Source organism: Siphateles boraxobius, unplaced genomic scaffold (assembly GCF_051911475.1).
Source record: "Siphateles boraxobius isolate OS27281-9 unplaced genomic scaffold, OSU_SipBor_1 1, whole genome shotgun sequence".
Taxonomy (NCBI): domain Eukaryota; kingdom Metazoa; phylum Chordata; class Actinopteri; order Cypriniformes; family Leuciscidae; genus Siphateles; species Siphateles boraxobius.
This window is the reverse complement of record NW_027508699.1, coordinates 17,631,134-17,656,601: the sequence shown is the minus strand read 5'-3', so window position 1 is coordinate 17,656,601 and position 25,468 is coordinate 17,631,134. Positions and strand designations below refer to the sequence as shown.

The 25,468-nt window shown below is 41.6% G+C and overlaps 1 protein-coding gene across 3 annotated transcripts; it reads right to left on the bottom strand.

The window, feature by feature from the left end:
• Nucleotides 1-11,461: 11,461 nt before the first annotated feature.
• Nucleotides 11,462-25,244, bottom strand: olfml2bb (olfactomedin-like 2Bb). Of its 3 annotated transcripts, none has more exons than XM_077225746.1 (8): nucleotides 24,825-25,244; nucleotides 24,238-24,504; nucleotides 23,944-24,051; nucleotides 23,340-23,498; nucleotides 22,728-22,917; nucleotides 19,968-20,078; nucleotides 19,682-19,858; nucleotides 11,462-12,365 (listed from the first exon to the last, which is right to left on the bottom strand). In XM_077225746.1, the coding sequence occupies exons 1-8, from the start codon at nucleotides 24,966-24,968 to the stop codon at nucleotides 11,767-11,769; spliced, it is 1,755 nt and encodes a 584-aa protein (XP_077081861.1). In that variant the 5' UTR covers nucleotides 24,969-25,244; the 3' UTR covers nucleotides 11,462-11,766. The 3 variants fall into 3 exon arrangements, with proteins under 3 accessions (XP_077081861.1, XP_077081850.1, XP_077081856.1); XM_077225735.1 differs by having other exon boundaries at nucleotides 19,968-20,417; nucleotides 24,825-25,242; XM_077225741.1 differs by having other exon boundaries at nucleotides 19,968-20,414; nucleotides 24,825-25,242.
• Between the last annotated feature and the right edge of the window lie 224 nt (nucleotides 25,245-25,468).

The window sequence follows — 25,468 nt, the reverse complement described above, 5'->3', positions numbered from 1 at the left end:
TGTTGCCGATAATTGTGATATAACTGATATTATATTGATGTACTGTTACTTACCACTCATCTGTTGGCTTTATCTTAACAAACTAGAATGGGACGCAAACTGTATTTTTCCACAGGATATGTGGAATTTTACTTGAATAAGTTGAAGGTCAGCGTTGTCTGTACATTCATTTCCCTGGTGGGTTTTCTCTGCAACTACACCCCTCACTACATTGGAGAGCAACTGTTCCTCAAATGCTCAGGACACAGACAGTCTGGATAACAGCATACATCTGCTGGACCTCACGCTCATCCAAAACAGAGCAGGAAACACCAGACGGGGCCTGACTTATGGTACTCCTGTATAGACAGCTTACACATCTCCAAATACCATAGACAGATAGATAGATAGATAGATAGATAGATAGATAGATAGATAGATAGATAGATAGATAGATAGATAGATAGATAGATGGATGGATGGATGGATGGATGGATGGATGGATGGATGGATGGATGGATGGATGGATGGATGGATGGATGGATAGATAGATAGATAGATAGATAGATAGATAGATAGATAGATTAGGTAAGTCTCTGTGTGCTAATTGTCAGTGGTGCGTTTGGTGAGCATCGAGGTGACATGAAGATTGTAATGCAGTTGGTCTGTGTGAACGCGGGTGATGGAGTGTGTTGAACACATTAAGAGCAGGACCTGCTTATATAACCAACGTGTGTCTCTCACTGAGTTATGACCCAGCTTTCTAGTTTTGGCAGCCCTTCTGCTGTAGAGCTGCTCCCTGACGGCACAAAATTACTCCACAGCCACCGCAGACCTTCATAGTGTACAGGAATCTCAATGATAGCAATTTTTAAGTCACAAGTTCACCTTGGCTTGTTGCTTTTTTCTCTCTTTTTCATCCCCAAACTCCTTCAACTTAAACTTAAAAGTGATTTTTTTTTGTAAACAGTTCAAGTTTACTCATTATAACAATGAGATCTATTGTTCAAAGCCACGCTTGTTTGATTTGTCAACAGTGGATCTACATTTAACAGCGGAAATGGCTGCAAGAGGTCTCTGTGTAAATTCTTCCCTGTTAACTGTATTGTTCAAGAAACCTCACACAGAAGTGTGGTTATACTGGTCCACTTACTTTTGGACCCATTTTTCTTAGGAACCCCTAATTATTTTGATGTGTTTTTGTAGGCCTGCTCAGAGCATGTAAGCAGCTCTCTGCACACCAGAGAATATATAAGCATGCTGTCAAGCAGCAGTAAACAGATCACTCTGTTGTGTAATGACATCATCTGTCAGTCTCATCTCATCACATAATGTTCTCAGAACTACAGGAAAGCCTTTTGGCCTGGTTTTATGATTCTATTTCTGCCTTATACAAATCAAAATTATATCACAGCAGTTCCTTTCAAATCAGAACTCCTTGTTGCCTATAGTTTATGCTAAGCAAAAGACAAAAATAATACGAGTATAAATGTTAATTTGTGATAAATAGACAGATAAATAGGCAGAGCTGATCTGTCAAAACCACTTATTAACTTATGTGAAAATCCCTGAAAATATTGGAACTGTAATAATTAAAATCGACTTTTTATTAGACTGGTGCAAGGAAGTCAAGTTGCATAAACAGCCACTGTCTTATTTTAGCATTAAAATACATTTTATATGGTACATTTAATTGGTAAAAATGATTAATACGTGAACAGATACCCTGAGTGAATTAAGTTCTTGTTTAAGCTATTCAAGCAACAGTCAAAGGCGTGCATTTGTCTTTTTTTGCCAACTGTATGAAATGTAAATTTTGATGTGTAAATTACACATCTGACATTTATTGCATTCTTTACTCATCCAAGGCTTTCCACTAATTTGCTGGAAAGTAATCGGTGTCATTTGAATTCTCTGTAGTTTACAGGTGTGAAGTTTACCTTGTAAATTATTTTAATGAATATTTTATAACTATATTAGTTTTATTTTTCCTCAACTGTAACACCACATGAGCTCAATGAAATGCTCCGTAGAGCAAAGGCTTGGAGAGTTTTCTTGTTTCTTACTTAAGGAGTTTTGTAAATCAGTTGCTTTTTGGATGAGGGCAGGAGCAGAGAGAAAGAAAAAATCTTATGCACATGAGGTTCTTCATATCGCAGACAAGCTTGAAAAACACTCCCATCCGTGCTAAACATTCTCATGTGCTCCAGCAGGAACATAACCGTAATATATAGCAAAATCATGCATTCAGGCAGTAGATACAAGTGACGTGTCTCACAGCTGGCCAGCAGAACTCTTTCACTTCTATCAGATAGATTGTGCCTCATTTTAAACAGACTGTTAGAGCTTTCTATGTCAGACAATCATCAGACTGGAGAATTCCCACTCTTCCTCTCCTCTACATGGGAGTCCTTTCCTCCACCTGCCGTGACTTCATTAATCACCCCACACACACTGTAGTTCTCACTTCACATCATTCTCCAGCGGCTGCAGACGGAAGAATCCCCCTCTTCTGTGTAACGGGAGAGTCCTGAGAGGGTCATGGAATGTCAGTGGAAATCCTGGATGTGATGAGGCCTGATTTCTGCAGATCAGTGACCATGTGTTGATTCAGCTGCACTCGTATGTGCCCTGATTTACAATGAGTTTTAGATATAATAATGCAAGTAATAATATAAATATAATTGTATTTAGAGACTTGAGTATCTTTATTATCGGACAGTAACGTCTCAGGTTGCAAATGCAACACAGTTCGATGTGAAGGAGAATGAGACACCACGTCATCAGCGTGACCGATGTCTGAGCATGTGTAAACAAACGGCAATAATCATTGGCAGACGGCAGCCCAAGAGTTTAAAAGGGCGCCTGAGTTGCACGTCGTCAATTTTTTTGTCTGAAGGAGATCTAGGTGTTGGCAGGGGGGCACAGGGGGGCAAAGGGGGGTGCAATTCTTACGACGCCACGCAACGATGAAGAATACCTGACCCACTAGGCTGTGAGTATGCACAAACAGAGTAAGCATAGCACTTAATTGACTCTGAGTAAAAAAAAAAAAAAACATTATTAATAGTGTGTCATGAGTTTAGTATGCCTGAGCACATGGTTAGCATGGGTGTTTCGCGATTAGCGCGATAGCCCGTTATTCATTATAAATGGTCATTATGTCGATGTTATTTGAGTGACAGTGTGCATGATGTTGTTTCAGTGTTAGGAGTTATCTTTTACGTGCGCATTTGGGTAATTTAACCCCCTCATGTCTGTTAACTGAGTCATGCATTGCATTCGTCGTAAATCAATATTGTATGTGTTTTTACTTTGTGAAATACATCAGATACGATCGATTTAACAGTTTACATATGAGGATGTGATTAATATCCAAGCTGCATTGTTGTATCATCAATTTCATGCTTTCATTTCATTTGGGTAAATATTCATGCTGGAAATCTTAAAGCATATATCTTGTAAAAAGCATGAGATTAGAGTGTCACTGCCACACTCATTATGTCATTGTGGGGCTGGAGCATGTGAACTGTACAGAGAGAGTGTTAAATAGCTTGTTGATCATATTTTTCTTATTCCTTTTAGTGTGATGGAATGTTTAAAGTCCCTTATGTCTACAGCCAGTCATTACTGTGAAAAAAGTGATACACATGTTGAGAATGTAATATTCTGAGCTTTTGTTATATGCATATGCTATTATGAATCATTCAGATTATGACGACAAGGAAGCCATCACTGCAGGGCTCATTTTTATTCTAATCATCTTTTTTCCATATTACTTTTCAGGAGTACTACACAGACAGGTCTTAGCATGAAACCTTGGAAAAAAGGCTATTCATGAGTTTACCCTTAATAATCAGATAGATTAAGTAGTATGCGTATTTGACGTGCTGTTCGAGAAGAGGGCTCCGAGCCCTTATCTTCGGTTAGGATAGTAACCAGGCAAGTGTGAGGAGACGGGCTGGTGGAGGGATGCTGAAAACTGTTGAGGAAGGTGAGTTGACTGCGTATATATAGGCCTCCTCTCATGCTGATTGAATAGATAATTTGAGTTTCTTGAACGTGTTCCTCCCAATCTTTGTTAATAAAACCAACTATAATGACTCATACTACCAAACAACCCAAAGGGAGAACGTACATCCCTACTTGAAGCCCAACCGTGATAGAGAATGGAGATAAATGGAATGGAAGTATTCTCTGCGGACTCCCCAACACCGTTCCATTTTCCTTGTATCACCCTTAAGGAAGAATATGACAGGAAGAAAGCCATTAGCCCTACCTGAAACTCCATATAACATGAGAGGGTGGTGAAACAGGGGCATGGTACGCTGGCGTTTTGCCCATGACAACTCTCATCACCAGGCTTCATTAATAATAGAACCCCCATCCCAAGGGTATAAAGGTCCGTACTTTAAGCCACAACCATTGGAGAGGGAGGCAAATAGAGTAGTGGGACGCACTGCACTTGCTGCTCAAGTACCTTTTTTTTATTATTATCAATATCATCAAACATAATTTTTTTTTCCAGGATTCTTTGATGAATAGAAAGTTCAGAAGAACGGTATTTATTTGAAACAGAAATATTATTTACTCACTTTTGGTCAATTTAATGCATCCTTGCTGAATAAAAATATGAATTTCCTAAAAACGGTATGTGGGAAAAATGAAAAACAGGCAAGAGCAAATGTGGAGAATCAGCCCTTACGTGGTTCCTCGAGACACTGAATTTAGATGTTTATTTTACTTCTCAATTAAATGGAACCTGGAGCTGCTGTAACAAGTAATTGACTGTAGAAGCATTGGAGTTATGGAACAATTGAATCTATGTAGTTACTTTGGTTTTACTCTTTTGTTTTGTGCTGTCAGGCAGAACGGTGAATCATCTTTCCATTTTAACTTCCCAGATGATGATTGAAGGTTATAAATGTAATTTGCGTTATCCATCTTCTGTCTAACCCGAAATTTTTCCCAGTTCCAGCTAAAACATGATACACTGCATTTTAGAAAAAAGGTTTTTATACAGGCTGATTAAATGGTCAGCAGCACAGAAGCCCCTCAGGGGACTGTCCCAGGCCCCTTCCTGTTCAGTCTCTACACATCTGGTTTCAGATAAAGGGCTGAAATGTGCCATTGTTGGGTGCATTGTGTTGGAAGGTACAGAAGAGTGTGTGGAAACAAGAGACTAAAGTTTATTTTCAACAATATACAGAGTATATGCTCATATCAGTCCGATTTTGTCATTTGACATTGAACTGAATGTTTAGGAATGGATTGCTTTGTTATCTTGTCACAATGTAATACAGACAATGCACAGCCTATATTTGAAGAGGCTGTTGTTGAAGGATGGGGAGTTAAAAACGTATACTGGGCATATACCCCCTGCCAAAACGGGACTTTTAATTCTAAGGGTCAGAAAGACGGTGGAAAATGGTCATGACTTATGACTGCTTTGTCACTTTAGTGGGGATATTAACATAGTTTAAGAACATTTTTAAATAAAAAAATATATATTACATTCAGGGTGGAATATTTTATATTTTGTTTGTTGCTTTAACATGGAGAGTTCTGTGAATGCTGACTGAATGGTTTTATGAAATTGTTGCAAAAGTCTTTTGTAATGGAGACTAAATGTGTAATGCAACACAATAGATTCTAACTTTCCCCACTCTTCATTTTTTTAATGCATAGGTTATATTTACTACATTTCTATGACTTATTTTAATAGAATTTACTAAATGAAATTTGTTCTTCAATGTAGTTTTGATATATTTATTAGTACTTGCTTGTTCTTTGGGTACAATTGATGTAATATTTAATGGTTATTGAGTTAGACACACTAATCTCATAAAATGTGTTGTCATAACAATATGAAGAAAATTTTCTTTTGGGTGCAATATCTGATTTTTTCCATTAATGTGAAAATAAAATAAAATTCCTCAAATATGTCAGAAATGTTCTAAAATTTCACAACAAAGTTCACAGTTTGAAAACCAAGGTTTGAAAAGGAAAATAAAACTTTTTGGCTAGCTTTTTTTTTTGTGGCTTTTATAACCTGCAGTGCTTCGTGCTGGTAAAAGCATGCCTTTCTTTCAGCCCAAATGAGCATAATTGTGTTCACTTCAAAGAATGATCTGTAATGCCTGATCTAATACAGATACAGTGTGTTGAGTTCCCCTCTGAAAGGTCTCCAGGAATGCCATGTGTTTGATGGCTGCATAAACAGTCCGATGAGGTTTGGTAAAAGCATTCTCTTGATGCTAATCTGATAAATCAGCATTGAGTCTCACTGTGAAAGGAGTCCTAATGCCATGCAGGGATAACACTCCCACAATTAGCCCTATTCAGACAACTCCTCTGAAGTTTCAGACCTGATTTTCAGCATTATTTCAAGCCGATGACTAGATGCGCAGACGGATGTGTTTCTGATGATATGCCAGAATGGGGCTCATGGGAACTTGAGAGAGAAAAGCACCATGCTTGATTTCTGTCTCTGGACTTTTTAAGTTTCCAGGAGTGGCAGTTCCTCTGAGGTTTATATGCATGTATGTGGATACTTGTTTTCTTTCATGCTCTTAGAGTCACCATGAAATCAAAATGGACAAATTTATTTTATGGAATTGCAGTGTTTATTGTAAATGATTTATCAGTGCACATCCATTAAAAAAATAATTATGTTCCCTTGTAATCTTAAATGCAAATTACTTCCCCTCTTCTCTGATGATGTGTTTACTGGCACAAGGGCGGGACAACCTGTCACTCAAATGAGATAGCAAACCACAACCATTCAATAAATTCCTGATGGACAAAATCAAGATTCCCCCCTTTTATTTCTTGTTTGAGAAGACGTTTCACTCTGGTATAGATGTCACAATAGGGAAGAAACTTCTGTTTCATGCCGACTTTGAACTGGCAACTAAGTAAACCATTTGTAGATTGATATTTCTACAAAGTGTAAACATGGTGGCACCAAAGCCTAAACAGAATAAACTTGTCCAGGTCTGGATGACCAGTTGTTTTATCTGTGAGTCAGAGTATTAGTAGACAAGATACAGTTCCTATTGGGTCAAAGCTAAAGAAAAGAAGCTCTGCTCCCAGAAGCTTCACTGGCTGATTAAATGGCCAGAGCACATATACACACACATATACAACAGACGCAGTGATAGAAAGCACAGACTGGGACCGCATTGGCTTGGTAATAACCCAGCTCCTGTGGGAAAGAAAAGCTGGACCTAAAGTGTTGGAGAGCATTTGTGAAAATGCATCCAGCCAACGTGACCCTGTTTTCCATAATGGCTGAGTGTAATTTGCTCAGAGTTTCTCCCAAGTCTTGTGACATGTGCTAAATGTCTTTGGTAGCTGTAACTCCTTGTAGTCGGAGGCATATTGATTTAGGAGAGGACTGAATTGTCCTGTTATTCTGTGTTCTCCTATTGTCTTCTTTCAGTTAAATTATTTTATATTCAACAGAATATTTCTCATTTAAATTTAAACCCACTTTGTGATTCCTTTGATTGCAGGAGGATTAATATATTTGATCCAATTTCCAAAGAGAAAGATTGTGAAATTTGTATGGATACATCAAAATTTGACAAAAATATACACATTTAAAATGTATTTTCTTTTAAGGGTGTAATTGCTCTCCAGGAGGATAAAGTCCCATTCCCTAATATTACCTTCCATTAATAGCAGGTGCCAGATCATGGTCCATTGCTGAGGCTTTTTTTGCTGTGAAGTCTTTACTGAGTTTTAACTTTTTTTATTGATTGTAATATTTGAAAATGAGCACATACTGGACTGAAGCATCTTAGGTTTACTCCGTACATCTTTTATATTTTTTTTGTATTATTTTTTTTTTAGAAAAATCATGTTTTCAAATACACCAGGCTTTTGTGGTGTGTTTATTTGTACATCTCTCAATCGTCATTGTATTGCATTATGTTTTGCCCACCACAATACAGAGCTTTGATCAGAAAAGCAAACATTTAAATTTCATCTTCCTAAGACATACTATTGGGAGTGATTACTGATAATTATAAGCATTTGATGTAAGTAATCGGCTATGCAGTCAAAGACCTAATTTATTTATATGACAAGCTATCAGAATTTCCTCTTACTTTTTGGCCATATATCAGCAACTGCACCAAATGGCAGATTTTTCTCGGTTTGCTTTGGACGTCAGAATAAAATTTAGTTCGTTTTTTTGTACTCCTCGAGGATGAGCACCACATTCACTATTTAATGAGCCATAAAAGCCTGTTTCAGTATGATACAAGAAGAAACACACATGCCAACTTTTCACATTTTTATATATTTTGTCTAAATGTTCCATAAACCAACATGCAAACTATTCTATTTCAAAAAATGTTATTTTTCACTTATCACTTAATGTCAGGCTTTACAGGGTTAAATGAAACAAGCCCATTTGATACAATATGTCCTTCCCCCGTCATTTCAATTGGGAATGCATCAATACAGGAAAGGACATTGTAAAGCCATTTCAAACAGTCTATAAAGACACTTTTTGTAATTCTAAAACTATTAGTGGTCCATGAAAACCACCTGGTAAGTTTGAGTTTGAAGAGGCCCACAGTCCTAACCCGTCAAAACCCCAAAAGTATTTCCAGAAGTTCTTGACAATATGGCGAAATTTATGACCTCCCCTCTCTCATCTTACCTTGTTTTTCTGCATGACATTTTGAACCTCATTCGTTTTAAGTTCATTTGAAGTGTGTTAGAGAATTATAGCTGAATTTGACCTCTGGGTTACTGTCTTTGTCCTGTTATTGTATGTTTTGTTTGCTCCAGAGGATTACCCAGGCAAGTTCAGTGGTCCCCAATTACTGTGAAGACATGTCTTTTTAAGAGGGAACATGTATGATGGGCTTAGATACGCCCAGCGGGAGCATTTCTCTTTCCGGCTCATTGCATGACAACAACATCCCCTCACCATCCTCTCATTTGTTAAGGGTCAGCTCTCTGAGGAGCTTCTCAATATGTTCACCTCTCTCTGTTTTTCAGCTTGATTTTTCCTCTACATTTTCTTGAGATATACAAGGCAAAAAGCCTATTCAATTCATTTAAGTCGGATAAACCTTTAATATTAAATATTAAAATGAGGGAAAGCCTAAAGATGTATAGGTCATGACAGTCACTGATGATTTCTTTAATCACACATGTCAGTTATATTAGTAATGATCTGATAATCATTTCTCCAGTAGGCTATGACGTCATAGAGCATTGATCCTAAATGTTTGTAGTTCATGAATGCTTTGGAATACAGACATAAGATTGATATTTAAGACAACACTCAGTAATTGCGCTAAAAGTGTAAAAATGGTTTTAGTTAAAAAAGTAATTTTAAGTTTTAGGGAACTATTTTAGATTTTAAACAATATATGTATTGTACGAAAGATTTTGGACTCTCAAATTGCTGAAAAAACAAAGCCATACATTATGACTAACCTAATTGTGATCCAAAAGTTCATCACACAAATTGAGCAAAGGGATTTTAAGGACAGTTTCCATGGTACCGCAATTTCCAGTGTTCAAAAGGGCTTTCACAGGATGAATTTTTAGTGTTTCATACGATTTTCAAATGACCTAATTATATGTGAAAAGGACAAAAGGCAATAAAACAACGTGCCAAGTATCCCACTATACCAGGACACTGACAGTTAACAGGGTTAATGATGAAGTTCTGGCCAACTGGCGGGTAACTCTGTTTTCTTCACTTGGGAAAGCCAATTTTCACTCTTATTTTTGATGAGTGTTAATTGTGGACTTTGGTTGACGTAAGTCTTGTGTCTGGGGTTTATGGTAAAATAATTCTGAGTTATCCCACCGAAAGCCTGAACCAGCTGATTGAAGTCAGACCAATATTAACTATAACTCAAAAGAATAAGAGCAGGGAACCTCGTCATCAACGTTAAGGCATGAATGAATGACTGCATTGGCTGACATTGGAGTGAGTGAACGTATGAACTCATTGGAGTATGGCGTTGGAGTATAGCGTGACACAGTCAGCTCACCCAGACAGACGGTGGGCCTGGCCAAAGTAAAGCCTCTGTGGAGACCTCTGGGGTTTCAAATCACACTTCTCCAAAGCTCTGCAGATGTGGCCGCCATTCAGGACCCTGTTAATATGTAGTTGTCTGAATGATTCCCCACAGCCATGCTGGACAGCCAATTTGTTTTCTACCATTCTCATAATGCTTTAAGGCCATTTAAACCATAGGGGCATTTGCGTTTCTTGTCTTACAGTTGTCAATTTGTGTAGTGAGTGTCAATGGCATATCAGAGCTGTCACTTCAACTTGTCTAACACTCAAACGCTGTCAGGTATTGAGTGAGTTTTGTCTTTTTCACTCAGAAAGGCATGTTCTCAAACCAGACTGACATTAATGGAGAAGCTTTAACTTTCACAGGAAGATTTCCAAGAAGGAAACTGATTGCACATGTTTTATAAAGAGAAAGACTGAGCATGCTGTTTTCATTGAGACCATAGTTTTCAATGAGTCTGCATAGCATTATAACTATTAATAGCCTTCTATTACAACTGATATTCACATCACATATCTCCCTTTGATTTATCATACATGAGCTGAGGGACTTAAATGTTTAAAGGAATAAAAAGAGACCAGCAAATAAACAAATAAATGTTTGTTTGCTTGCATATATAACAAAAATATTCCCACATGTTTTGAAGCATAGAGCTTTTTAGCCAATCACTGACATCTGTTTAGTGCAAAATACAATGGCCGATCAAATGTTTAAAAAACAAATGCCTCAGTAGCTGTAAAAAAAGTTCAGTGCAAGCTGTTTTGTAGTGTTATTTAGTACTAATAATTCTTATCATTATTAATTAACACATTTCATTTAGCTTATATTTTTTATTTTAAGATAATATAAGTAGTTACAATATTTTTGCTATGGTACCGAAATCCATACAGAGAACTGTGACGTACTGGTATTGGTAGCCGCTGACATATTGGTAGCGTGCCAACACTAGTGATTTGTAATGGTGATATTTATCTATTCCACAAGGTGCTGTTTTGCCCCTTAATCTTTCTCAACTGTTTTTTCTAGGAATTTCTCATAGGAAAGAGGCAAGGAAAAGATTACAGTAGAGCTTGCGGACTGATAACAGATGTAGCTAATACTAAAGTAGTACCAGCCAATCCTTGAGATCAGTGTGAAATCAAAATCAGTATTTAATGCACATTCCTAGTCTTTTAGTGCAAAATGAATCAGTGCATGTCATACAAAGATAAAAATGTACATCATATTCTTTCATCAAATTTGAATATCTCCTTTTCGGCCACCTGCTAAACAGAAACCTTCTTTGACGATCCAATCAATTTCAGATGGAAATCTTAATTTTTTTGTCTCAGTGTTTCACTCAAAAATACACCATGTTATGGAAGTTTAATGGGTTGCTTGAGAATGACGTTTCATGTTGACCTTAAAATAACTTTAGTCTGAGGTAATGACACATCACAGTTTATTTTAAATTACATTATATACAACATACATGTACACTTCAAGAAAGCAGTGAGAACCTTGTCACGAATAGCTCAATAATATTTTTGTACCCCTTTGAGAATAAGAAACATACTTTGAAAAGCAAATACAAAAGACATGCAACAGACAAAAAAATAAGATATGATGAAATATTCATAAAAAATATTTGTCATGTAGACTGATCTACAACCCACTTAAGACACAATCTTTTTACTATTTTATACAGAAAGTGCTGCACGCAGTACCTTAATAAAGTGTTAAATTACTGTTAATAAGCAAATATTACATTGTAGGTCACTTGATGGCCGTAGTCCCATGCATAAAGAATACGTTCCTTAGGGTTGTAGTCGATTTGAGTGGTGTAGCTGTAGTTGTTTATAAAAGGGAGACGGGGAATCATCTGGGTGTGTGTGTGCGTGTCGAACGCGTAGGAAATATTGGCATACGTGCGCTCGAAACTGTCAACGGCGTACAGAACGCCGCAGATGACGAAGCAGTTTCCATAGTAGTTCCTCCTCAGGCCGGTCCTCCAGCTCTTCACTTTCTGTAAGTCAGAGGGTTGAAGCTTGCTTAGGATGATCACTTCCTGGTGAAATCCCTCTTCGTCCAGAGCTGGGTACACTAACCATAACCCACTCTCGTCCACACTAAAGTTAATGTCTGAATGTCCTCCCCAACCCCAGGGGGCCTCCTCCTCCTCTAATACTGCGTCATCAAGGGTGGTCCAGGCTGCGATGTACCGGAGACGAAGATCAAACCTGATTATATCACGAGAATAAGCTCTATTGTAGAAGAAAGAGCCACCGTAGACGACATGGCCGGTGCCAATCCAGTTATAAGGGAGTTTGTAGGAGTTACTAAACTGCCCTGTGAGAAAAAGAAGAGAAATAAATGTCATATATCTTGCAGGGGTCCATCATGAGCCTGTTGCAAGGGACCCCTTCCTAAAATATAAAGGCAGCTGTATAAAGAATCATTTATGCTATGTGAGAAAAGACAGTATAATATTGTGATATTTTGTCTTTAAAATTAAATAATTGGCTTTTTATAATATTGTAACTGTACCACTGTAGCTGAAATGATTAAGATATTATCTGTAAGATGTACTTTGTGTTGTTTTGTAATTTTACTATACATTTGTAGTACTACTAAAGTAATATTATATTACTTTATATATTACGTTCCCTTTCGTAGTCACTCCGAGTTACGTCGGATGACGACGAATGGGGGTTTCGCTTAGAACACCTATCGACTTCGAGTATTACAAAACGAGCCAATGGCGATGAAATGCCATGGGTCTGCGGAATTTGCATAGCGTATCTCCGCCCCACCGCGTGGGTATAAAGGAGGACGCCGGCAACATGCAGGTATGTTTTCGCTTCGGAGCCAAGAATATTTCTTCACTCCACAATCATCTCTGACTTCGCTCTATGAGACGAGCTTCTCTCTCCGGTGTTGGTGTGACGGCGATCTGCAGCGAGCTCACAGTGCCTGCTGATCTGTGCAGTGATCTGCCAGTGTGTGTGTGTCTCCCTGTGCGCTTCAACATCGCGGAGTTTTTTTCTCCTCTCATAAAAGAGCTCGCACGCGGCACGTCTTTTTAAAGACGGCTCGCCCGTGCATTTCTGGTTGCAGCGGACTGGTATCGGACTCTGATGGGCACGAGCGCTGTCTAGTGTGTTTGGGCTTTGATCATGCTTGAACAGCGCTCGTGGATGACTCATGTTCTCTCTGGGAACGTGATCATCGCGTCATATATAGGTCGAGACTCGGTGAACTCGCAAGAGTGAGAGTCCCCTCATCCACTACCCGATCTTCGGCTGGTGGACAGGGTGACCTGAGGGTGTTGGTCTGGAACAAGGCGCCGACTCTGTGTCCACGCCCCAGCCCCCCCTCTTTAATGACGGTGCCCGCTAGCGAACTGATGATTCCACGAGTCTACCCACGGGTGGCCCGTGTGTTTTCATTTGAAGCTACAGAGGATGATGCTGTGTCTGTAGCAGCATCACTAGGTGGGCTTGATTCTTCTGGAAATGACGACTCTTCACAGCTGCCACCCCTTGGTGTGCATACGGCTGTGCCTGAGTCTGATCCGGAGATGATGGCCATGCTTTCCCGGGACGATTGGTTTTTGGGTGAGGCCGCCGACGCGTCCACGGCATACCCCAATATCTTTCCTCCCGGACGTGCATGATGAGTTCACGGGTCCTCTCGTTGGTCTCATCCGCCTTTCCTCCCCTCAGGGGCCGCTGCCCATGGGTACACTAGGGTTCCCCCGGTTGAACGCTCTGTTGCCATGCTACTGTGTCCTCAGAGTGCTTCCCGGCGCAATCCTAAGCACCCGTCCAAGCCTGTAGTTCTTTTCGTCACAGTAATCTGTGGCGAAATCCTATAGTGCCACAGGACAGGCAGCTGCCTCACTGCATCCCATGACCGTTCTGCTGGTCTACCTGACCCAGACGCTCATGGACATGCAGGAGGGCGGGACTGACCCGAGGCTCTTCAGTGAGCTGCGCGCCGCCACTGACCTTGCTCTCCGAGCGACGAAAGTGGCCGTACGCTCTCGGAGTCAGGTGATGTTCACCAGTTTGGGGCTGACCGGTCTGATGTGCAAGATGTCGGGCGGACCCGTCTGCTCGACACCCCATCTCCCAGGTCGGCCTCTTCGGCGGTGCGGTTGAGTGCTTCTGCCCACAGTTCTCAACCGCCCGTGAGCAGATTGAGGTTATTCTGCCCGACGGCCCGCCGTCCGCTCAGATCCCTCAGTCTGCCCACCGCCGAAGGCTCCCTCCCACGGTTCCAACCCCGCCCGTCCACCCGGGCCTGGCTCTGGAAGACCGTAGGGGGATGCCTCAGCCCTCTCCAGCCCCGCACCCCGCTAAACGCCGGGTTAAGCGGCACTTTTGAGATGGGCTGCTCAGAGATGAGACTCAGTTCTTTCCAGGAGTTGGTAGCAGGGCCACTCCTTTCCCCGGTGGAGGGCTGGGGAAGAATCCTTATTCAGGAAGAACTGACTCTCTCCTCTCTGAGCATACAGAGTTCTCGGACGACACAGAGCGCCGCCCACAAGCCGTGCTCTCCTCTTCCCCCTCTGCCCCAGAGGTGGTTGACACGGCGTGCCGTCCACGGACCGTTTCGCCCCTGTCCCCCTCTGTCGCCAGACCCCTGACAGAGCAGGCCCCCGTGGAACGCTGGTCCTTCCCTGGCCTCCTCTGTCAGGGTGCGGTTATGACCTTGCCCCCACACCGGGCCGCTATGCCGCCCTCGTCTGGGCTGGTCATTTCCGCTTCGCTGCACCACCGGGGGGACGTCTGTGGTTCTTCACTCCGCTGGCACAGTTGGGAGCCTGCACTAGAGCTCCCTATCTGTTCCGCTGGGTCGTGCGAACCATCGGCTCGGCTATGCGATTCAGTTCGCACGGTCTCCTCCCGTCTTCACGGGAGTCCGCTCCACTTTCGTCGGTGGCTATGCCCCTATCATGAGAGCGGAGGTTGCTCCCTACTGGCGAAGGGTGCGATTGAGACTGTCCCTCCAGCCGAGATGAGGTCCGGGTTAACAGTCCCTACCTCATTGTCCCGGAGAAGTCTGGTGGGTTACGGCCAATCCTGGACCTATGCATCTGAACCGCTCCCTTCTCAGGCTGCCGTTCAAGATGCTCCTGGCCAAACGCATTTCTGGATGTGTGCGGCCACAGGATTGGTTTGCAGCGATCGACCTGAAGGACGCCTACTCTTATGTCTCCGTTCTCCTTCGACTCAGACCGTACCTACGTTCTGCTGTCAGGGCGCGCGCATGTCAGTACGCTGTTCTCCCATTCGGGCTAGCCCTGTCTCCTCGCGCCTTCACAAGGTTGTTGAGGCAGCCCTTGTTCCTCCATGGGAGCACGGGGTTCGCATCCTGAACTATCTCGGTGACTGGCTGTCTTAAGCTCACTCCTGAGACCAGGTTTGTGAATACAGGGACCCAGTGCTCCGGCACCTAGCTCGTCTGGGCCTTCGGGTCAACTGGGAAAGGAGTAAACTTTGCCCCGTGCAGGGGAGCTCTTTTCTCGGCATGGACTTGGTCGCCTTCTCCACTCAGCCATTAAACAAGAGTGCGGTCCCACTGAAATTGTTTCAGAGGCTCCTGGGGCATATGGCATCTGCAGCTGCGGCAACGCCGCTCGGATTGCTTCATATGAGACCGCTTCAGCTGTGGCTTCGCGATCGAGTCCCGAGGTGGGCATGGCATCATGGCACGCTCCGAGTTACAGTAACTCCGACCTGTCGTCAGACCTTCACCCCGTGGTGGAACCTCAGTTTCTACGGGCCGGTGTTCCCCTAGAACGAGTTTCCAGGCATGTTGTTGTCTCCACAGATGCCTCTTCCACGGGCTGAGGCGCCATGTGCAACGGACATGCTGCCGCGGGCTCCTGGACAGGACCCCAGCGCCTTCTGCTTGTCAATTGCCTCGAGTTGCTGGCAGTACGCCTTGCCCTGCACCGTTTCCTCACGTTGCTCAGGGGTCAACACGTACTAGTCCGTTCAGACAATACCGCGACTGTAGCGTACATCAACCGTCAGGGTGGTCTACGCTCCCGCCGTATGTCGCAACTCGCACGCCACCTCCTCTTATGGAGTCAGAAGCACCTGAGGTCCCTTCGTGCTATCTACATTCCGGGAGATCGGAACTTTGCAGCCGACGAGCTGTCACGGTTTCGGCCCATCTCCTGCGAATGGAGACTCCATCCCCAGTCGGTTCAGCTGATTTGGGACCAGTTCGGGGACGCACAGATAGATCTGTTTGCCTCTCACGACTCGACCCATTGCGCCCTGTTCTATCCCCTGACTGAGGGCTCTCTCGGCACGGATGCACTGGCGCACAGCTGGCCGCGGGGCCTACGCAAATATGCGTTTCCCCCAGTGAGCCTTCTCGCACAGACCTTGTGCAAGATCAAGGAGGACGAGGAGCAGCTCATTCTGGTTGCGCCGTATTGGCCCACCCGGACCTGGTTCTCCGAACTGGTACTCCTCGCGACAGTACCTCCTTGGCCAATTCCTCTGAGGAAGGATCTCCTTTCTCAGAGACGGGGCACCCTTTGGCACCCTCGACCCGATCTCTGGAGGCTCCACGTGTGGCTCCTGGACGGGACGAGTCAGGTTTGAGTTCCCTGCCACCAGCGGTGGCGGCTACCATCACTTCCGCTAGAGCATCGTCCACGGGACATGTCTATGCGTTGAAGTGGAACCTCTTCGTCAACTGGTGCTCTTCTCGTCGAGAAGACCCCAGGAGATGCTCGATCTCTGTCGTGCTTTCCTTCCTGCAAGATGGGTTGGAGCGAAGGCTGTCTCCCTCCACCCTGAAGGTGTATGTGGCCGCTATCGCCGCATATCACGAAGCAGTTCAAGGTAAGTCTCTGGGGAAGCACGACCTGATCGTCAGGTTCCTGAGAGGAGCGAGGAGACTGAATCCTCCTCGCCCTCCTCTCGTTCCCTCTTGGGACCTCTCAGTGGTCTTAAATGCCCTGCAGAGGGCTCCCTTTGAGCCTCTGCAACCAGTTGAGCTTAAGTTCCTGTCTATGAAGACAGCGCTCCTGGTTGCATTGGCCTCCATCAAGAGGGTAGGGGACCTGCACGCATTCTCCGTTGACGAAGCGTGCCTGGAATTCGGGCCCGGTCACTCTCACGTGATCCTGAGACCCCGGCCTGGATATGTGCCCAAGGTTCCCACCACTCCCCTCCGGGACCAGGTGGTGGACCTGCAAGCGCTGCCCCGGGAGGAGGCAGACCCAGCCTTGGCACTGCTCTGTCCAGTACGCGCTCTCCGCGCTTACGTAGACAGAACGCAGTGTTTCAGGACCTCAGACCAGCTCTTTGTCTGTTATGGTGGGAGACTGAAGGGAAAGGCTCTCTCAAAGCAGAGGTTGTCTCACTGGATAGTGGACGCCATTGCTTTGGCTTACCAACAGCAAGGCCGACCGTGCCCCCTTGGTGTGACAGCCCACTCCACTCGGAGTGTGGCTTCCTCTTGGGCTCTAGCACATGGCGCCTCGCTGGCAGACATTTGTAGAGCTGCAGGCTGGGCGACACCCAACACATTCGCCAGATTCTATAATCTCCGAGTGGAGCCTGTGTCCTCTCGTGCTGGACCCGCTCAGGTGTCTTCGCTTGCTCGCCATTCCACTCCACGGACTGGATACGTGCGATTATTCCTTAGGTGAGCCTTCCTCTTTGAAGCCCTGAGTTCCTCCTGCACTGTTGACGCTGGCGCCAGTGTCTATTGCCTGGGCGTCGGCTAGGTGCCTCCGTGTGCATGGTTCCTCCCTGAGTAACCCCCACATGTGTATTTCCACTGTAAGCCTCCTTGAGCATGTGTCTTTCCCTTGGCAAGCCATCTTGCCCTCCTGGAGTTGAAAGTTGCCACCCCTCGGGCTGGTCACTTCAGTGTTCACCCATATGTAGCCCTCCGGCCATATGTGTATCTTAAGTCCTCCCTACGGGTAGGCATGCTGCGGCATATCTCCTCTGAGATATGCTTCCCAGTGTACCTTGGTATTCCTGTGTTAAGTAGGACTCCTTCGTCTGTGCCAGTATCACGACAAGGGGATCAGACTTTCGCAGGGCACTGGAAGACAGCTGTGAAGGTGGCGTGATTTCACGGGGACCCCCATTCGTCGTCATCCGACGTAACTCGGAGTGACTACGAAAGGGAACGTCTCGGTTACGTATGTAACCCTCGTTCCCTGAGTAGGGAACGGAGACGTTACGTCTCCCTGCCACTTCCGCTGTACCGCTGGGCAGACGCCTGAGTTCAGTCTCGGCTCCTCAGCGAAGACATACCTGCATGTTGCCGGCGTCCTCCTTTATACCCACGCGGTGGGGCGGAGATACGCTATGCAAATTCCGCAGACCCATGGCATTTCATCGCCATTGGCTCGTTTTGTAATACTCGAAGTCGATAGGTGTTCTAAGCGAAACCCCCATTCGTCGTCATCCGACGTAACGTCTCCGTTCCCTACTCAGGGAACGAGGGTTACATACGTAACCGAGACGTTTTCTGTATTACAATGTATGAAGAGATTACTACTATGAAGAGAAATAATTTAAATCAAATAAATCTAAATAAGGGTGAGTACGATTTTTTTATGTTTTTGTAAGAAGTCTCTTATGCTCGACAAGGCTGCAATTATATGAAAAAAATACATTAAAAACAGCAATGTAAAATAGTATTACAATTTTAAATAACTGTTTTATATTTTAAAATGTAATGTATTCATAAATTCATTCTAATATGTGACCCTGGATCACAAAACCAGTCTTAAGTAGCACGGGTATATTTGTGGGAATACCCAACAATACATTGTATGGGTCAAAATTATCAATTTTTCTTTTATGCCAAAAATCATTAAGATATTAAGTAAAGATCATGTTCCATGAAGATATTTTGTTAATTTCCTACCGTAAATGTATAAAACATTTATTTTTGTGAGTGAATTCAGCACAATCGTGAACATAAATGGACAACTTTAAAGGCGATTTTCTCAATGTTTCGATTTTTCTGCACCCTCAGATTCCATATTTTCAAATAGTTGTATCTCGGCCAAATATTGTCCTATCCTAACAAACCATACATCAATGGAAAGCATATTTATTCAGCTTTCATGTGCTGTATAAATCTCAATTTCAAAAAATGACCCATAAGACTGGTTTTGTCATCCAGGGTCACATATGCTGATTTGGTGCTCAAGAAACATTTCTAATTATCATCAATGTTGAAAACGGCTTAATATCTTTATTGTGGAAACGTGATACTTTTTGTCAGGACTCTTTGATGAATATAAAGTTCAAAAGAACAGTGTTTATTTAAAAACAGCATTTAACATTATAAATGTCTTTACTGTCACTTTTGATTAATTTGATCAGTCCTTTCTGAATAATGGTATTAATTTCTTTTTAAAAAATGCACTAACCTAAAGCTTTTAAACAGTAGTGTAGGCTGCAGATTTGTTAATATTTTGTACAGTTATGGTTCCAACCAGTCCAGTTCCAATCAAACTTACAATTTGATCAAAATAATCTTCTTTTTTTCTTTTTAATTACACTGTCCGAAACATTCTGCAGACCCCCTAGCATCCCTTTGCAGACCCTAAGTTGAAATTATACAGTACAGTATGCTTCAAATTACTATTTTAAAGTCAGATGTACCTTGTTTAAAGGTGTCCATATCACGGAATTCCAGAAGCTGGTTCCCATAGTAGTAGTCGGTCACATAAATAACTTTTCCATTGCCTTTTGGGTCTTTCATCCAGGCACCTTCATTTTTGCCATACGTGTTGTGTGTAACAGGATCAGCAATGCTTGCTAATGTGTCCTTGCAGATCCCTGTCAACAATAAAAACAGATGGGAAGAATCTATATTTCACAGATCATACAGCCCCTCTAAACTCTTTTAGTTAATAATTATCAAAGGGGGATCTAGATTCAAGCTTACCTTGTTCTTTGGTCTTCTTTGGGGGTTGTGTGCTTGTCTGAGTCGTAGCTTCATCCCAGCTAAGTTTGGACTTCTTTGTGGGTGCTGTAACACTGGCCAGCTGTTTTGGCACTGCAAGAGGAGTTGCAATGCTTGTTGTATTAGTGCTTGGTGTCATAGTGGTAGTTAAAGTCACTGAGGTTGGCAGGATTGCCCTTGCTGTTGTAATTGTGCCTGACTTCTTGGCTTTTACAGCCTCTCCTTTAGTTTGCTTGGTCACATTTGGCATGTTTGCAGCAGAAGGGTCTCCGTTCTGTGGGTTGAGGTTCATTAAGGGTGTCTGGGTCACTGCTGCTGGAGTTCCAGGTCTTGTCACAGATGCAGATGGCTCTTGCTTATGGAGCTGGTCCTCAATTATTAAATCCACAGAGCCATCGCCACTTACAACCTCATGTGCTGCTGTGGCAACTACTGAGAGAAGAAACATGAAATGCTTAAGCTGAACTTGTTTGTAAAATTTCACCTGTAGTCTGAAAATAATGGGTCATACACAGTGCCTAATTTGTAAATGAATAATTGCCGGATCAAAAACAGCAACGAAAAGGCTCTGTGACCGACACTGACCATACATACAACTTACAAGTACTACAAGACCATACAAGTTTTCCTGGAATGTGTCACGTCACTAAATGGGGATCTCACAACTATAAGAGCATCATATCTTTCTGCATGGCCCTAATTACATGTATAAAGCTATGTTGAGACCTAATATTATTCTGTTGATCTGTGATATTCTCTCTCACCTTTGACGTTGTTGCCTTTCATACATCGATTTCTGAATACGACTGATCTAACGCCTGTTGCGTGTGTCTCCCACTATCCTGATTAGCATTAGCAGTTACATCTTCGGGATCTCTTTTGATCCGAAACACCATCAGCTTTACTTGTGGATTTGGAAAATGAAAATATGCTTGACTGTCTTTTTGACATTTTGGCGATATTTAATTATTTTTATTAGAATAATTTGTCAGGTATGTACACCATCTCCAAACTTTACACTTTACTGCACACAAAACAATAAGCAATAAGCACCAACCAATGAGAGTGATTTTGAACTTAAAAAAAGCTGATTGGTCAAAAATATATGCCAATAGCAAAATATAACCTCCAAATACATCTGCATAATCCAACGCTCACCATGTAATGCACTTGTTAATGCTGGATTGTTAAAAAAAATGTGGACACAACAAACTTACAATGAAAAAAATCCATTCATTCTTTTTTTTTTATCCCCAGAAAGCCTAAACACTCTCAATAATCAAGCCGTTTGGATTTTCTGAGCAATATGATGTCATAAAATAAATGTATACATATGATGTCATATTGCTCTTGCTCCGCCCACGACCACTGACGGACTGTCCCATATTAGCATTTTTTTCGATCTCAGCCAATTGTATACTGTCTGCCAAGGCAGCACTTTATGTGTCTTGTGTCCACACCCCCCATGGAAGAGAGTGGTGGGTTGAGCAATTGCTCGTTCTCATTTACAGAGACGTGCACTGAAATGGGTCGCTGTGAACAGAGCTGTTTTTGAGGAGGTAATAAGGTGTTGTTTTACACAACCATTGAGGAATTTTAACCAAAGTATGTTACAAACTTTACATGAAGACCCTAAAGAATCATACCAACTTGTGGAAATTGACACAATTCATTTTCCAAATCCACAAGTAAAGCTGATGGTGTTTCGGATCAAAAGAGATCCCGAAGATGTAACTGCTAATACTAATCAGGATAGTGGGAGACACACGCAACAGGCGTTAGATCAGTCGTATTCAGAAATCGATGTATGAAAGGCAACATTTACACTGCCATTTAATACTTTGAGGTCAGTAGGATTCTTTAAAATGAATACCTTCTTCAGCAAGGACACATTAAATTGATCAAAAGTGACAGTAAAGACATTTATAATGTTACAGAAGATTTATAAATGTTCAGAAAAAAGTCTGTTTTCAACATTGATGATAATAATAATTGCTAAAAATGTTTCTTGAGCACCAAATCAGCATATAAGGATCATGTGACACTGAAGATGTTAAAATATACTAAAATAGTTATTTTTAATTGTAATAATGTTTCACAATATTACTGTTTTTGAATCAAATAAATGCAGCCCTGCTGAGCCTTATAAAAACAGTGACCTCAAACTTTTGAATAGTATTTTATTTATATGCATAAATATTTTGCAATAAATTGTAAATATATTGATTTCAAACCTACATTTTGCTATAAATTAATAGATGTATATTGTTTTAATTTGATTAGATCATCTGAGTAGTTCATTGCCTCATAGAAGACATAACGTACACATTAAGTTTTTTCACATTTTCATATACCTTTTTGTTTTACATTGAATTTTGAAATGTTGTGATTCACTACAAAACTGGTTGGTTTAGAACTCATTACTGAAGTGTTTTTTTGAAAACCCTATGGATAAAATAAATCGGGAAAGTAGTACTTCTGGAAACAAGGTTGCTGTTAAAATAATGTGTGCGGTCAATACGTAATGCTAATGTGTGATTATTAGTGGTGAACTTTCATTTAGCTTCTTGATGAAACTCAAGAACTTCTTGTTGTTCCTTCTTAATTTTTTCCTCAGTTGCTCATATCTTTAAAAAACATAGGAGCTGCAACTTGAGGTCCCACTGTAATAACATACATTTTTAAGATGGATATAATAAGGTAAAAAATTCTGGTGAGTAAAATGAGATGTTGGACACTCACTGTGCTCTACCCCCTCACTATCCTCCATCGTGTTGGCTTTGTAGAAGGTCATGCTTCTGATGGTCATGTCATTGGGACCTGCTTTGGTCTTCACAGGTTTATGTGACTCCTCCTGATCCCCAGAGTTGCTTCTCTTCAGCACAGGCTTGCTGGGGCCCTGATTCCCAACAAACTTCTCCTCATATTTCCTCTGCTCAGGAACAGTGAAATTGCCAGTTAAATTATTATCTTAACAAATGTATGTAATTATCATTGCATCAAATAAGCAGCATTAATTGTCTCTTTCCAAGCCACCCATTTCTGTGTGGCTGCATAAATCTCCTGGATGAGATGGGGGAATTTGTGGTGTATTAATGACTTGAGCATGCTGTGGGAAAGTAGTATGACTGTAATTGACTATTTCTCTACTTGCATGTCTTCAAGCTCACAGTAAATTCAACCACTGTTTCCACTGGGCAGGGTTTAGTACTGGTGGCTTTGCCCTTTGCATGAATTTTAAAAATGACATTTGCAGTGTGTATTCGTTATATGTTGGCAGTTGCCATCTATGTGAAGTGAGACAAATATTAAGGCATTTGTAATGGATTGTGCTAGTGTGTCCTGTATCTGTACCACGGTGTGAGCAAACGCAGCGGCCACATTCTTCTGCAGCGAGGGCTCCAGCACACTGAGACGCTTCTTCTCTTGCCGCTGGTTGGAGCGAGGCCCCTTCCCCTGTGCTTTTTCACCTTTCACACTCACTTTCTCCTTTGTCAAGTTTCTGGAAAACGACTGTAGGCAGAATGTTAATACAATAGAGGTCCATGGGTGGAAGTTCCGCTTAAACCACCTGAACTCAATTCCCCTTTGTCCAGTGGCAACATTTGAAAGGACACAGTGATTTCTGTTGCCATGGTAATACTGAATAGTGCACAGAGGCGACATTGTTGTTTTAGGGAACAGTATGATTAAAAAGAAATAATGTGACAACCTGTTCTTGTTCTTAATGTACCATGACTGGATTGGTCTGCTACTGTGGAAGCTTAACTTTTTTTAATTTTTTTTAACTTACACAACACTTTTTTACTAATAAAAAAAGACAAACTTTTTGGTTATGGCCCATACAGCAGGTAATTAATTTATTGATTTATCATTGAGTGTGTAAAATATTAATAAATGTAATGTACTATATATATATATATATATATATATATATATATATATATAACTCACTCACTTTCTCTATAGTATCGACCCGTTCCAGAAGTTTTGTTGTGACGGAGTGAAGCTTTAATAAGTCCATCCCATAAAATGCTCCCTCTAGCAGGTCCATTATGGTTGAAAGCTGAAACATTAAAAAAATAAGAGTTTAGAGGGTTAATAGAAGCTATTTATAATACTCATATATTTAAGTCTAAAACAAGTCATCAGAAGAAATAAGATAAGTCTGGTTTTAAAACTGATCCAGGATTATTAGGGATCATCTATTAAAACCAGTGCAGTTGTTTTTTGTTGTGATGATTCCCTTTACCTTGATATCGTCCCGCCCGGCGTCTTGCAGCTTTTTAAACCTGAAGTCTCCCTCACAGGGGTTCAGGGCGGATGGAGGGGCGATGCAGGCACACTTCTGGCAGCTGGATCCTGCAGTGACTGTCTCCACTGTGTAGAAGTCCTCAGCCTTGGCATGACCTTCTTCAATGCGCTTGCATGCGCTCCGGCTCAGAGGCCTTACTATACACTTACACCGACAGTCTGAGCCCTCAGAGAGAGTCTTCACCTTATCATAGTCCCCAATGAGCTATTAGAGTCAAGAATGGAATCATTATTATTCATAAAGTATAAATAAATACAAATTATTAATGCTAATTAAAGTTTTAAAATATTTTAAAATAGTGCTTTATAGATTATTATGTTATGTACATATGACTTGACATACATATTTTGTGTATGAAATATACATTATATTATGTACATGCATAAATTGGTAATGCAAATTCTTTAATAATATGATACAATTATTGTTAATAATATTATTATCAATGTAAAATACACTCACTAACTAGTATGTACATGTAATCATTTGAATTTTAAAAATTGTAGATAACCAAGAAAAATTACCTGTGTTAAGATGTTTTCTTGATTGTCCATTTCATCTTCTAGAGTTGCACGGTTTTCTATATTGTCAGCAGTCTGTTGCTCCGTCACACTTGCACGTGTAAAACAAAACGTGCCACAGCAAAAAATCAAAAACAGTAATTCCATTATAAAAATTCTTCAGACAAGAAGAGCTGCTAAAGCAATTTTATGTTAAGGTGAAGTATTTTCTTTGTTCGTCCGAGAAAAAAATGCAATTATTCTTCATGTAATCTATGCATCAATGGTCCATTAATTAATGAAGATGTAAAAAGTGCCCCTGGTGACGTCAAAAGGGTCCTTGGTTTGGTGAAAGCAGATGCTTATGGTTTTTACAGACAGAAAGAAGACCTTCAGTGTGTTGGATAGCCAGTGATGAATGGATATTTGAAAGGTTTGCTGTATGAACAGAAGTCAGTGGGCAGGAACCTAAAGCAGTGTTTGAAGACAGGGAGGAGTTCTGCCATTGGATCAATGACCCAAACTTTTTACTGCTCTACAATAAATAAACGCAAAAAACAAAACAAAATAAAAACGGTACAGATATAATTTTTTTTAAATGCCCAATAGCATGTTCATGGTAAAAGTATTCAAAAGCATTTCACTGTGGAAATTATTATTTCACTTAA

Coding starts and splice junctions, on each gene's coding strand:
- olfml2bb (XM_077225735.1), bottom strand. CDS start 24,968: ATGGAATTACTGTTTTTGATTTTTTGCTGTGGCACGTTTTGTTTTACA. Junction 24,505..24,824: donor AAGAAAACATCTTAACACAG/GTAATTTTTCTT, acceptor TGACTCTAATAG/CTCATTGGGGACTATGATAA. Junction 12,366..19,681: donor TATGGACACCTTTAAACAAG/GTACATCTGACT, acceptor TTTTTCTCACAG/GGCAGTTTAGTAACTCCTAC.